This window comes from Natator depressus, chromosome 6 (genome assembly GCF_965152275.1).
Source record: "Natator depressus isolate rNatDep1 chromosome 6, rNatDep2.hap1, whole genome shotgun sequence".
Lineage (NCBI taxonomy): Eukaryota > Metazoa > Chordata > Testudines > Cheloniidae > Natator > Natator depressus.
The window spans coordinates 47,518,990-47,531,664 of record NC_134239.1 but is presented as its reverse complement, the minus strand read 5'-3'; the positions used below and the strand labels follow the sequence as shown (position 1 = coordinate 47,531,664).

The following is a 12,675-nucleotide window of genomic DNA, read 5'->3' as shown; positions in this document are numbered from 1 at the left end:
GTGGCTTTATTTCTTTTGTTTTATGCTAGCAAAGCGTTTAATTAGGTATACTTGTCAGGCAACACCACAGTCATTTACACAAAACCAAGGATGGTGGCCTAGAGGACACTATCAAGATTAAGTCTGGACTTTATATTAAACGGATCTTCACAGGGATTCCACTAAGCATGGTGATTTGTGTCTTATAATTTTTTTATTTTAAGATCCTTGCTGAAGCATTCAGGTGAAAAAGAAAGAAATCTCCATTGAGGAATACCTTCACCATTATTTTTGCTTCAAATCCAGCCTAAGTTTGTTGTCCAAAAGTCACTACCTGTCTGATAGCTGTTTCATGGCTTATATGAAATGAGTCTCACTCTGGTTGTCTTTAGACAAATGTCCACATTACAACTGGCACCTTTTTTGTTGGCAATCCCAGAAGAGAGACCAGGCGTTGAATGTACTGTGAGGATTGACCTATCCTCTGATACTCAGAGATGGTCCTTTCAAGTTAGATTTCATGCAGAATAGTGGAGACAGTGCACATGCTGTACCTATTTGGTATACTTCTGTCTATTGGACTGCATACCCCGTGAGGGCAATGGGACTCCGGACGGGAGTAAAGTGAGCAGGATTTAGCACCACTGAAGACATACTTGTACATCTCTTTTATCTCCTATTCTAAATATATGGGCACTGATTTGTTTTCAGTGTAACACTACAGATCAGTTTGTAATTTTAAATTGAGTGCTAGAGCAAGGCTGGTTTCCAAATACCAAACATACCACCAGAGGTATAAATCCTTAAGATGAGTCTGGCCAAGTGGGACAGTTGTCAAAGCTTGTTCCATTTTTGGCCTTTCAGCATAAACTGGCTTTCTTTTTATTCAACAAAGCAGGGATTTTTTTTCTGTAATTGAACATAGCCATTTTTCTTAACAGCCATATAAAATCGTCATAAGCTTCAGTGCAGAACAATTACTGTAAAATGAAGTTGAGCAACAGGAACTTGTTTCAGTGATCCTTTCTCAACACTTGAACATTGGTCTGGTGCCTGCAAAGTAGTCTATGAATTGAATTAAAATCAAAGTAATTTAAAAAAAATCAGCCAAAACGAAACATCTAACTCGAGGATTTGTGTATTGGGAGAGTTGTGAATTAACTACAGCATGCATTAATGTTACCAGTTCGTTCAGTTTCTTCAGACCATTGTACAGAATAAAAAGTTCGAAAGAAATGAATAATGAAACTTGACTTTGCAGTAACATACAAACCAGATCATTCTAGGCTAGTGCTGCACCTCACTTCTGTATATGAACCTAACATGCATTATAGAAAATGAATCAAGTCTGAGGAGTTATGCTGGGGGAGAAGCTCTTTGTCATGTGAAACATATGGGAAAAACTCCCTTTTCTAAAATCATTGGCTCAGCTCAGTAGCGTTTTGTGAATGTTTCTTCTTTGCTCACTCTTTTTCTTCCGCTTTTTCTTTCCTGTTGTACAGTGCATCACCCAGGGACTCATCTCAAAGCAAAATCATCCGATTCACTCTCGGTCAGAAAAAGACTTCTAGGTTAGCACTTCTTCCTCTTCTGTGAAGCATGGATAACCCTCCTTGCAAGATTTCCAACTGCATGTTTAGGGTTCATCTTTAAATTATTTATCTGATGGTTTGTAGCCAAGCATTTAGAATAGCTAAAATATACGCAGGATTAGAGAGCATTCCCTTGTGTACTCTCTAATACTGTGTATATTTGGTCAACTTTTCTTTTTTTAAATAGGAGAGAGGGTAGAGTCACTCAGGTTCACAATCATGCTGGAAGGACGTAACGAGTGGAGTCCCGCAGGAATCAGTTCTGGGTCCGGTTCTATTCAATATCTTCATCAATGATTTAGATAATGGCATAAAGAGTACACTTATAAAGTTTGCGAATGATACTGAGCTGGGAGGGGTTACAAATGATTTGGAGGACAGGATTAAAATTCAAAATGATCTGGACAAACTGGAGAAATGGTCTGAAGTAAATAGGATGAAATTCAATAAGGACAAATGCAAAGTACTCCACTTAGGAAGGAACAGTCAGTTGCAAACATACAAAATGGGAAATGACTGCCTAGGAAAGAGTGTTGCGAAATCAACAGAGTAACGCTGTTGCAAAAAAAAGCAAACATCATTCTGGGATGTATTAGCAGGAGTGTTGTAAACAAGACACGAGAAGTAATTCTTCTGCTCTACTCCATACTGATTAGGCCACAACTGGAGTATTGTGTCCAGTGCTGAGTGCCACGTTTCAGGAAGGATGTGGACAAACTGGAGAGAGTCCAGAGAAGAGCAACAAAAATGATTAAAGATCTAGAAAACATGGCCTCTGAGGGAAGATTGAAAAAATTGGGTTTGTTTAGTCTGGAAAAGAGAAGACTGAGAGGGGACATAACAGTTTTCAAATACGTAAAAGGTTGTTACAAGGAGGAGGGAGAAAAATTGTTTTTCTTAATCTCTGAGGTTAGGAGAAGAAGCAATAGGCTAAAATTGCAGCAAGGGAGGTTTAGGTTGGACATTAGGAGAAACTTCCTAACTGTCAGGTTGGTTAGGCTCTGGAATAAATTGCTTAGGGGGGTTGTGGAGTCTCCAACATTGGAGATTTTTAAGAGCAGGTTAGACAAACACTCTCAGGAATGGCCTAGATAATACTTAGTCCTGCCATGAGTGCAGAGGACTGGACTAGATGACCTTTCGAGGTCCCTTCCAGTCCTATGATTCTATGTTGGCAAGAAAATAATGGACCTTGGTCATTCTTCTGAGCTTTTCATTTTGAAAAGGGAAGGTTCACACAATTTCTGTACCAGTTATTCTTTTCATTTCTACACTGTTGAAATTACTAATGTCAGGGCTAGTTTTCTCTTGGGTAATAAAAGGTGGAACTTAGTCAAGTGTGTCAGATGAGACAAAACAACAGGGTAGATATATATCTCATCACTGTTCCTGGACTCCCTAGTGCCCTGTAGCAGAGAACATCTAATCTCCCTGAAAGTGAGTAATAGGTATTTCTGTCCATTTTGTCCTTAATCACAGCTTGACTTGCATGCCAACCCCTATGAGCACCTCACAGCAGCACTTAAAAAGGCTGCTCTAATCGTTATTAATACCTTTGGTATTAATCATGGACTTTCTTGTGATTAATATTACTCTTGGTATTATTATGCTGTCATATGTACTTAATTAGGAATTCCACTGTAGTTCTGCATTAACTAGTGTAGTGTATTTGACATTTTTACTCATTTTATGCACTAACCAGTAAATTGTACCACTTTCTATAATGTGGAAATGTAACCACATTACTCCTGTCCTATAATTTGGATTCACATCCCCCAAATCTTGTCTTTTATTTGGTGAAGGGAAGATCTAGGCATCAGAAAGATGCTTTGCGCTAGAACCCATATTCTGAATAATCTTTTAAGCCTTGTTGATTCTCTCTACTCTGTTTCCTTCCTAACACTAACTTGACACCTGAGACCCATCAGGTTCACCCTCAGCCATGGTTACAGTCTGAGTTAGTTCACATATTGCCTAGCTAAAGGTGTTGAAGAGCAATAACCAAGAGTGTTCTCTTAACTTTGTACCTAATCTCTGATAACAAGAAGCCAGGAGGTCCATCCTGAAACTAGATTTTTCCCCTCAAAGGCTGTGGCTACAGAGCTTACAGCTGTAGTGTTGCCATAGCCAAAGTAGCTACATACACTTTCAAAGTGTCCTGGGCAAGTAAAAAGATATGTGCTTAAAACAAAACTAATCCGATAAACACACATCAGGAATCTGATGGAAGGATAAGTGCTTTGACAATATATCTTCTTCGTAAGTGTTTTATTCTTACGTGTATTTTCTATTTTATACATATTTATATAACTAGCAATTACAATAATGACTGAATTGAAAACCTGTGCTCTCCTCTGCTGGTCAATGTGTCTGGGCTGCCCCCTTCAGCATACTGTGCTGTTGAGGTTCTGGAATGCTGGCTTTTCTGAGCAATGCATTTTGGTCCAAATCTTTACACCACTATTGAGGACCGTTTAGGAAGAATAACTCTTTTCTCATCCACCAATCCTACCAGAAAAAAAAAAAGAAAAGAGTAGGGAACGAATTGTAAAATAGTCCAGTAGCTCTATTATTAGAACATACTAGATAACAATGTGGAGTCTTTCTTTAGAACAGACTGTCAAGTGATGTAGCCTGAAGGCTCTCCCTGCCTGCAAAAGATTGGATTCAACACCTATTAAATAGTATGGGCTCTGCATGAGCTCTCTTGCCCTGCCAACTTCAAGGAAAACATCAAAAATGGGACCGAGAGCCCTAAGCATTCATGTTTCCCATCTTTTCTCCCTGCCACCTCTTCATTTGTAGCCTTCTTTTCAATAGATAAAGTATTCCAGGGTGTTCTAAGTTTAATTTGTCTTTGATCAATGCCATATATAATTTTCTAGCATCCCCTAGTGTTGAAACTGGCTGAGGTTCTTCATAACCAGTTGAGAACTTAAGGCAGTTGTCTGGGATACAACAAAGTAAACCTCAAAACCCACAATGTTATGTGCCAGAGGCTGTGGTAATGTGAATTTATAAATACAATATTTTTGTTTTTAGTGGTGCCCATATATTTTGTCCTCCTCTGAGCTTTGGAAGCATGTGCATGCATCTGTTAACATTTATGATTTTCCCTTTTTTATTTTTTCATTTTCCCTTCACTAATCTCTGAAGAGTTGGTTGATTTGGAAAGCAGTGCTAAAGCCCCTCTCCCGACTTTCCAGCACTAATGGTGCTACAGATGTAACAATGATTTTGCACATTGCATCCCCCATGGCAGTATTCCCTGAGTAAAGTTTTACTACACTCTGATAGTAAGGGCTTCGGCATTAGGCTCATTGGTGATACACTTGTTTAGGTCACCATGATTTTATAGAAACTTTTTTTTTTACTTATGCTGAAAATAATAAAGGTTGAGAGTAGCTCATGTCTTTCAATGTTGCTACCATACATGATGTGAGCAGATTCTGGCTTTTAGCCTCAAAAATGAAGGTGTCACACTACTTTCCAAGGTACTCAAAAGTCTCAACAACTCTCTACAGGTATGTACTTTGAGGGCATTATTTCATATTTTGTTTTTCTTGTATTTCATTTATTTAGATTCATAAAAGTGTGCTGTATATATATTAAGACTATGATTTTCAAGGGTGCCTCATCTGAAGGAATGAAAAGCCCGTATCTTATTCAGATTCACTGGGAGTTGGTCATCTAACTCCATTGGGCTTTTTTTAAAAATACCAGCTACCCCAAAAAAATCACAAAATAGAAGAAATCATTCCCATCATCTACTCTAAAACCCCAATCTCCTCTCCCCAGAAAAAGCCTGATAAAGCAGATAAAGCTTGCAGCCTGGGCTCTGCTGGATCAAAAGGGAAATGTGTTCCAATGAGGACCCTTCGTTGACAAAACATGACTATCAGCATCCTGCAGTTTAACCCGGGGGCTGTTCAGTTCCTCAAGCTCCTGAGTTGATCCCACTGCCGTGCTACTACATGGGGAGAGTGGTGGTCTCTGAGGCAGCCAGAACTCAAACCTTAGAAGGTTTTGTAGATTCAAAAATAAGCAATATTAACCTTCCATTGAAAATCAGTTGGTAGCCAGTTCAGTTCCCAGAGCACAAATGTAATGTGCTCCCTACAGAGAAATGCCAGTTGTTAAGCAACAGACACATTTTGTCCCATTGTCTGTTTCTGAATTGGATGTAGTCCTGTGTATAATGCATTTCAGCAATCGAGTTTAGGAACATAAGGCCAAATTTCTTACACCACTTTTACAGCAGCATAAATCCATTGAATTCACTGGAGTTGCTTCTTGTTTACTCTGGCATAAGGGAGAGGAGAATGAGACCAAGGGCTATAGCACTGGAGAAAAATGATTGAGGACCTGATTCTGCCACCTTAACTTAGATTGCGTAGTACTGCTAGTGGTCCCATTGAAAGCAATCAGACTACTTGCCAAGTTCAGTACTAATCAACTTAAATAAGGATGGCAGAACTGGGTTCTGAATGTTTTAAATCTGAAAATCACATCTTAGAATAGTACAATATCCAGCTGAAGGAGTTTTCCTGATGTAAAGCGATTCAAACTACAACTGTAGTCACTGTTATGTATATTTTTATCCAGGATGTTTTGTGGTGGCTTGGTTAAATTCCTTACAAAACCCACAAAATTCTCTTGCCTTGCGCTCTTTATTCTCAGATTACGCATGGTTTTCAGTTGTCTTTTCCTCTTCCAAATTGTCATGGTTTTTCTTATGAGTACTTTGTCCTGTTTTCTTATTTTTCTTAACAGACTTCCAGGTCCCACCACGAGGGTATCTGCTGCAGGCAGCGAAACCAAAACTCGTGGGTCTGTCAGTGCCAACAACCGGCGCAGCCAGAGCTTTAACAACTACGACAAATGCAAACCTGTTAATCCACAACCACCTCCATCAAATAGCAATGAAAAAGGTAGGTGCCATGAATCTTTTGTACTTCCTCAGATCTGCTTTGCTTTGGTTTTGTTCAGTGGGAATGAAGTACGACTGGAGCTCCAGAAAAGGTGAAAACATTTCTTTGATATGTGGTCTGTTGTAAATATAGGGTCAGATCCTAGGGCCCTGGCCTAGCTTTCACTCAGTCCTTCTGTAGCACATTTCCACTGAAACCAGCAACAGTCCCTCTAGCAAGGACTCCTTAACTGATCACTCTCGTTACAGTGTGCATGGTAACACCCATTGTTTCATGTTCTCTGCGTATATAAAATCGTCCTACTGTATTTTCCACTGCATGCATCCGATGAAGTGGGCTGTAGCCCACGAAAGCTTATGCTCAAATAAATTGGTTAGTCTCTAAGGTGCCACAAGTCCTCCTTTTCTTTTTGCAGCTACAGACTAACACAGCTGCTACTCTGAAACCTGTTAATAAAAACTGTGTTTGAGATCGTTTTCCCACTAAAGTTGGTAGTGTCTTTTGCTGTCAACTTCAGTGGAAATAGATAGTCATTGGGATGTGGCTGGTAGTTATTTAACAAAAAGAGATGACCAAAAAAAAATGTGCCAGAAGGAAATACACTTGAATGATTAAGTGGCAATCTCATGTATGCACGGGCATTTTTAAAGCCAGACTAGGGAAAACCTGAGTAAGAGTCAGAGTAGGTACCTGCATTTGAGACCTTCCCTCCCCAAAATCTATTTGTTTTTCCTTTTAAAACAGTCCCACTGCTAGAGATGTGCCTCTCTCTTTCCTAGGGCCCTCTATGGTTCCATGCTTGCAAACTTGTCTTCAGGCCTGAGATAAAACCAATTAAAGTCAATGGGAATCTTTATATTGACTTCAGTGAGCTCTGGATCAGGCCCTCTTCAGTGCATGCTGCATAGATGAGGATTTCTGTTAGCAGTTTGTTTTGACTTTGCTGTACATCTTCATTGTTCCTAGCTTCCTACAGTGCTTTGTTATCTTTTTTTTTCTGGATAAATTATCTTTCAAAATAATTCCAGTCACCACTCCTTTATTTTTCTTGTTGACAGGCATCCCTAAGCTATCACAGCACATAACAAGCACTCAGGCTTGATATCCCATTGTATTACCTTTGAGCTTGTTGTATACATAATAGAGAAAAAACAGACTTCAAAGTCATTTTTTCAGCCAAAATGCAAGGAGGCTCTCTCAGTGGTGTCAAACTTAAACTTGATAACATAACAGTTTAGTTGTAAATATGACCGTAGTGATTCACACCAGGCATTATGTTTCAGCATGAATTTAAATATATTCCTCCTACTGAGGAACTGTAAATAAGTGTGCCTTTTAGTTAACGACTGTATGATACAACTGTTGCTTTATAGATTAATACTGCAGTTTTAGGTAGTGTGACAGGGTAAGGCCAGATGGCTACAGGAGAGTGATAGAAGGCAGATATATTAGCCCCAGGTTAAGTAGGTCCCTTTTCCCTGGGTAAGGTAACAGGGAAGGTTCCAGAACAATCTGGAGTTTTCTGGAAACAATTAAGGCAGACAGGCTGATTAGAACACCTGCAGCCAATCAAGAAGCTGCCAGAATCAATTAAGACTGGCTAACCAGGGCACCTGGGTTTAAAAAGGAGCTCACTTCAGTTTGTGGTATGAGTGCGAGGAGCTGGGAGCAAGAGGTGCAAGAAGCTGAGAGTGAGAAGTCATACTACTGGAAGATTGAGAAGTACAAGCATTATCAGTAGGAAGGTCCTGTGGTGAGAATAAAGAAGGTGTTGGGAGGAGGCCATGGGGAAGTAGCCCAGGGAGTTGTAGCTGTCACGCAGCTGTTACAGGAGTCACTGTAGACAGCTACAATCCACAGGGCCCTGGGCTGGAACCCGGAGTAGAGGGCGGGCCCGGGTTCCCTCCATCCCCCCAACTCCCTACTTGATACCGGAGGAGTTGACCTGGACTGTGGGTTCCACCAGAGGGGAAGGTCTCTGGCCTGTTCCCCGATCCACTAGGTGGATCAGCAGAGACTGCGGGATTGTTCTTCTTCCTTTGCTGGCCAGTGATGAGGCTAACTGAGTGAACGGCAGATTTGAGCCACAAAAGGGGCCAAACTGAGGGTTGCCGTGAACCTCTGAGGCGAGCAAATCTGCCAATAAGCACAGGACCCACCAAGGCAGAGGAGGAACTTGACACAGTAGGAAAGAAAAATGTTCCTTCCTGTTCTTTAAGGTATTGATTTTTTTTCTCTCCTGCTGCTGCAATTCCATCTCTCCTTTTTGGTTCTTCACTAGTCTTCCTGCTATTTATCTTCCCACTGTGTCAGTTTTATTTTCATCTTGATCCCTGTAGCCTTTTACAAGGGGGAGATCAGAGGTCCATGTTGATACAATCTACAGCTCTGCTTCCTCCCGTGAACTCTGGAGCTGAATGAGCTTCACTGATTTAGAATGTTTATAAGCTTGGGAAGGAGGGAGTTGTGGTATTTTTAGATTTACTATTTTCTTTGCATTCACTGAAATAAATTATTTATCAATTGTTTGTTCAGTCAGAAAACACTCAATTTCCTACGTTGTAACTAATTCTTTACAGAACACTGCAACATCAGTACTATCAAGAGATCATCTGACTGCTACTAATTGTGCCATCCAAGATCCTACTTGCTCAGGTTCATCTAATAAGAGCAGACAGCAAGTTAACAGCTCTGGGACTAAGGACTCATGGACAACAATTCTGACCTCCCTTAGGCCTGGTCTACACCTAAAACTTAGGTCAGCCTAGCTACATTGCTCAGAGCTGTGCAATATAGTTTGGTTGATTTAACCCACACTGTAGATGCAGCTAGGCTGATGGAAGAATTCTATCAACCTAGCTACTGCCTCTCAGATAGGTGGCTTATTAAACTGACAGAAAAATCCCCTCCATCTATGTAGGAAGCATCTACAATATAGTGGCACAGCTGCAGCTCCATAGCTATGCTGCTATAGTGTAGACATACCATTATATAGGAATTAGACCCCAGTAATCAAGGGCAGAATTGGGGCCATGGTTTTGATCTGTAGCTGTGCCAGTGATTCTCTGTGCCTTGGGCTGGTCATCATTAGAAGACATAATTTCTAAGTGGTCACTGTTTTGGGTGCCTCAATTCTGGGGTGCCTCAAAAAGGGGATGTCTCAGGCCCACCAAGGGAATAAAATTCTTGTTTGTTGTCACAACATTAAACAGTTAAAGGTGGTCCAGAGTTTCATGTCAGTTGATCGTTGGCTTACTCCCATTGTACCAGCCGCCATTAAAAGTCTTTGTAACCTTTTATTAAAGACATAGAAGAAGAAAAACAAACAGTTAAAGCATTTGAAGTGTAAAGTATTAAGTAAGGCTTTCATTTTAACAGTATTCCTTATTCCCTTTAGCTGTATAAATTCTTTGATAGGGAAATCTCCTGTTTGACAGTCTTTTAGGTGGTATTAACTGTCTCTTGAGCAGGAAAAACAAAGTTTAGTTGAGATGGTTAGGAGCAACTGCCCTTCTTGGAGTCCAATCCTGCTTACTTTAAGACAAAACAAGACAAATGCACACAAAAGGGTAGAGAAAAGAAAGATAGAAAATGCAGATTCTGATCTTTGGTGCTGATTTTCACTTGCAACTTTGCTGCTGGAAAAACACAGGCCAAGCACATGGACTTATCAGCCACTCTGAGGCCTGGCATTAGGCTGTTTATGATGTTGCTTTTAGCTGTCTTTCTGGTTTCAGGCTCACAGCCATTTTGCTAAGGTGAAGTTGTCAGACTCTTATTATACAGAAGGTGTCATAAATAGAAAGGGAAGGGTAAACCCCTTTAAAATCCCTCCTGGCCAGAGGAAATCTCCTCTCACCTGTAAAGGGTTAAGAAGCTAAAGGTAACCTCGCTGGCACCTGACCAAAATGACCAATGAGGAGACAAGATACTTTCAAAAGCTGGTAGGAGGGAGAGAAACAAAGGGTTTGTGTGTCTGTCTACATTTTGTCTTTGCCGGGGATAGACCAGGAATGAAGCCTTAGAACTTTTAGTAAGTAATCTAGCTAGGTATGTGTTAGATTATGATTTCTTTAAATGGCTGAGAAAAGAATTGTGCTGAATAGAATAACTATTTCTGTCTGTGTATCTTTTTTGTAACTTAAGGTTTTTGCCTAGAGGGGTTCTCTATGTTTTGAATCTAATTACCCTGTAAGGTATTTACCATCCTGATTTTACAGGGGGGATTTCTTATTTCTAATTCTATTTTTATTAAAAGTCTTCTTGTAAGAAAACTGAATGCTTTTTCATTGTTCTCAGATCCAGAGGTTTGGGTCTGTGGTCACCTATGCAAATTGGTGAGGCTTTTTATCCAACATTTCCCAGGAAAGGGAGGGTGCAAGTGTTGGGAGGATTGTTCATTGTTCTTAAGATCCAAGGTCTGGGTCTGTAGTCACCTAGGCAAATTGGTGAGGCTTTTTACCAAACCTTGTCCAGGAAGTAGGGTGCAAGGTTTTTGGGAAGTATTTTGGGGGGAAAGACGTGTCCAAACAGCTCTTCCCCAGTAACCAGTATTTGTTTGGTGGTGGTAGCGGCCAATCCAAGGACAAAAGGGTGGAATATTTTGTACCTTGGGGAAGTTTTGACCTAAGCTGGTAAAGATAAGCTTAGGAGGTTTTTCATGCAGGTCCCCACATCTGTACCCTAGAGTTCAGAGTGGGGGAGGAACCTTGACATGGTGGCATAGTGGTGGGATTAACCTGAAATCGTTTTGAGATCCAGTTGAGATTTGTTGAACTAGAAATACAGATTTTAAAAAAGGAGATTTTTTTTTTCCTTTGGAAAGGAAGTCCAGAAAGCAGCTTGTTTTTCTCTGCTTTGTGGCCAAGCAGAGACAAAAGGGGATTATCTTTGTGAATTGCAGGTTTTCTTTGCCTGGAGGCAGGGTACTTAACTCCTGCAGGGAAATTCACAGTCTTCCAACCCAGAGTTTTTTTTTTCCCCTAAAAGTAAATAGAAGGGGGGGTGTTCTACCCATTTGCCTGGAGACAAAAGTGGCAGGGTTTTGGTTTTTTTTGGATTTTGATTTTTTACAAGGAGCACAAGTTTAAAAAGGAAACTTGTTTTTTCTTTGGGCTGCGTAAACAGGTTTCCAAGTAGTTGGAAGTTTTTGCTTTGATTTGGGCCCAGAGCAGAGACAAGGGAATTGTCTTTTTCTGTAGGCTGACAATCACTATCAGAGAATAGGTATTCTATTCCAGCACAGCAAAATTTTACAGCCAAGTTTTGTTTGTTTATTTCTAAACCTCGGGTGTAAAGTTAGTTAAAAACAGAGAGGTTAGAATGACAAAATCTGCGGCTAGACTACACCTGGAATTAGCCAAATTTCAGGCTGAGGAAAAACAAAGGGAACATGAAAGACAGATAGAACTCATGCGACTGGAGAAGGAGGTACAGGAGGCTGCCCACAAGAGGGAAATGGAGGCAAGGAAGCATGTGGAGGAGGAGAAGGAAAAAGAGAGGAAGCATGTGGAGGAGGTAGAGAAGATAAAGGCTCAGCAGAATATACCAACAAACCCTAGCAATCCTTCTCCAGGTACCACTTCCCATCCCAGAAAGTTCCCCACCTACAAGGCAGGTGATGATACTGAGGCCTTCTTAGAAAACTTCGAAAGGGCCTGCCTTGGGTACAGCATCTCTACCGACCAATACATGGTAGAGCTGAGGCCACAGCTCAGTGGACCCTTAGCTGAGGTGGCGGCTGAAATGCCTAGAGAACACATGAATGAGTATGAACTGTTTAAATCCAAGGCGAGAGTCAGAATGGGGATAACACCCGAGCATTCTCGTCGGAGGTTCAGAGCCCTAAGGTGGAAACCAGACGTGTCATTTACCCGACATGCCTACCACATTGTGAAACATTGGGATGCCTGGATATCAGGAGCAAGTGTTGAATCTCCAGTAGATGTGCCCTTCCTAATGCAAATGGAACAGTTCTTAGAGGGTGTTCCTGAGGAAATAGAAAGATACATCCTAGATGGGAAGCCCAAAACTGTAATCGAGGCAGGAGAGATTGGAGCCAGATGGGTGGAGGTGGCAGAGAAGAAAAAAACTGGTCGCAGTTGGAGCGGAGACCAGAAGGGACAACCCCAGACCACACCCTATTACCGGGGGCCGCCCAAAGCCCCACCTAC

The 12,675-nt window shown here is 41.0% G+C and overlaps 1 protein-coding gene across 3 annotated transcripts in view; it reads left to right on the top strand.

Annotated features, from left to right (window-relative positions):
• Positions 1-12,675, top strand: part of NAV2 (neuron navigator 2) — a 354,826-nt gene that overhangs the window by 166,505 nt on the left and 175,646 nt on the right. For 2 of the 3 annotated variants that reach the window (XM_074955205.1, XM_074955203.1), the window contains exons 6-7: positions 1,482-1,550; positions 6,345-6,502. In XM_074955205.1, the coding sequence (XP_074811306.1) occupies positions 1,482-1,550; positions 6,345-6,502 (227 nt within the window). The remainder of the gene's footprint in view (positions 1-1,481; positions 1,551-6,344; positions 6,503-12,675) is intronic. The other variant, XM_074955204.1, reaches the window with a different exon arrangement.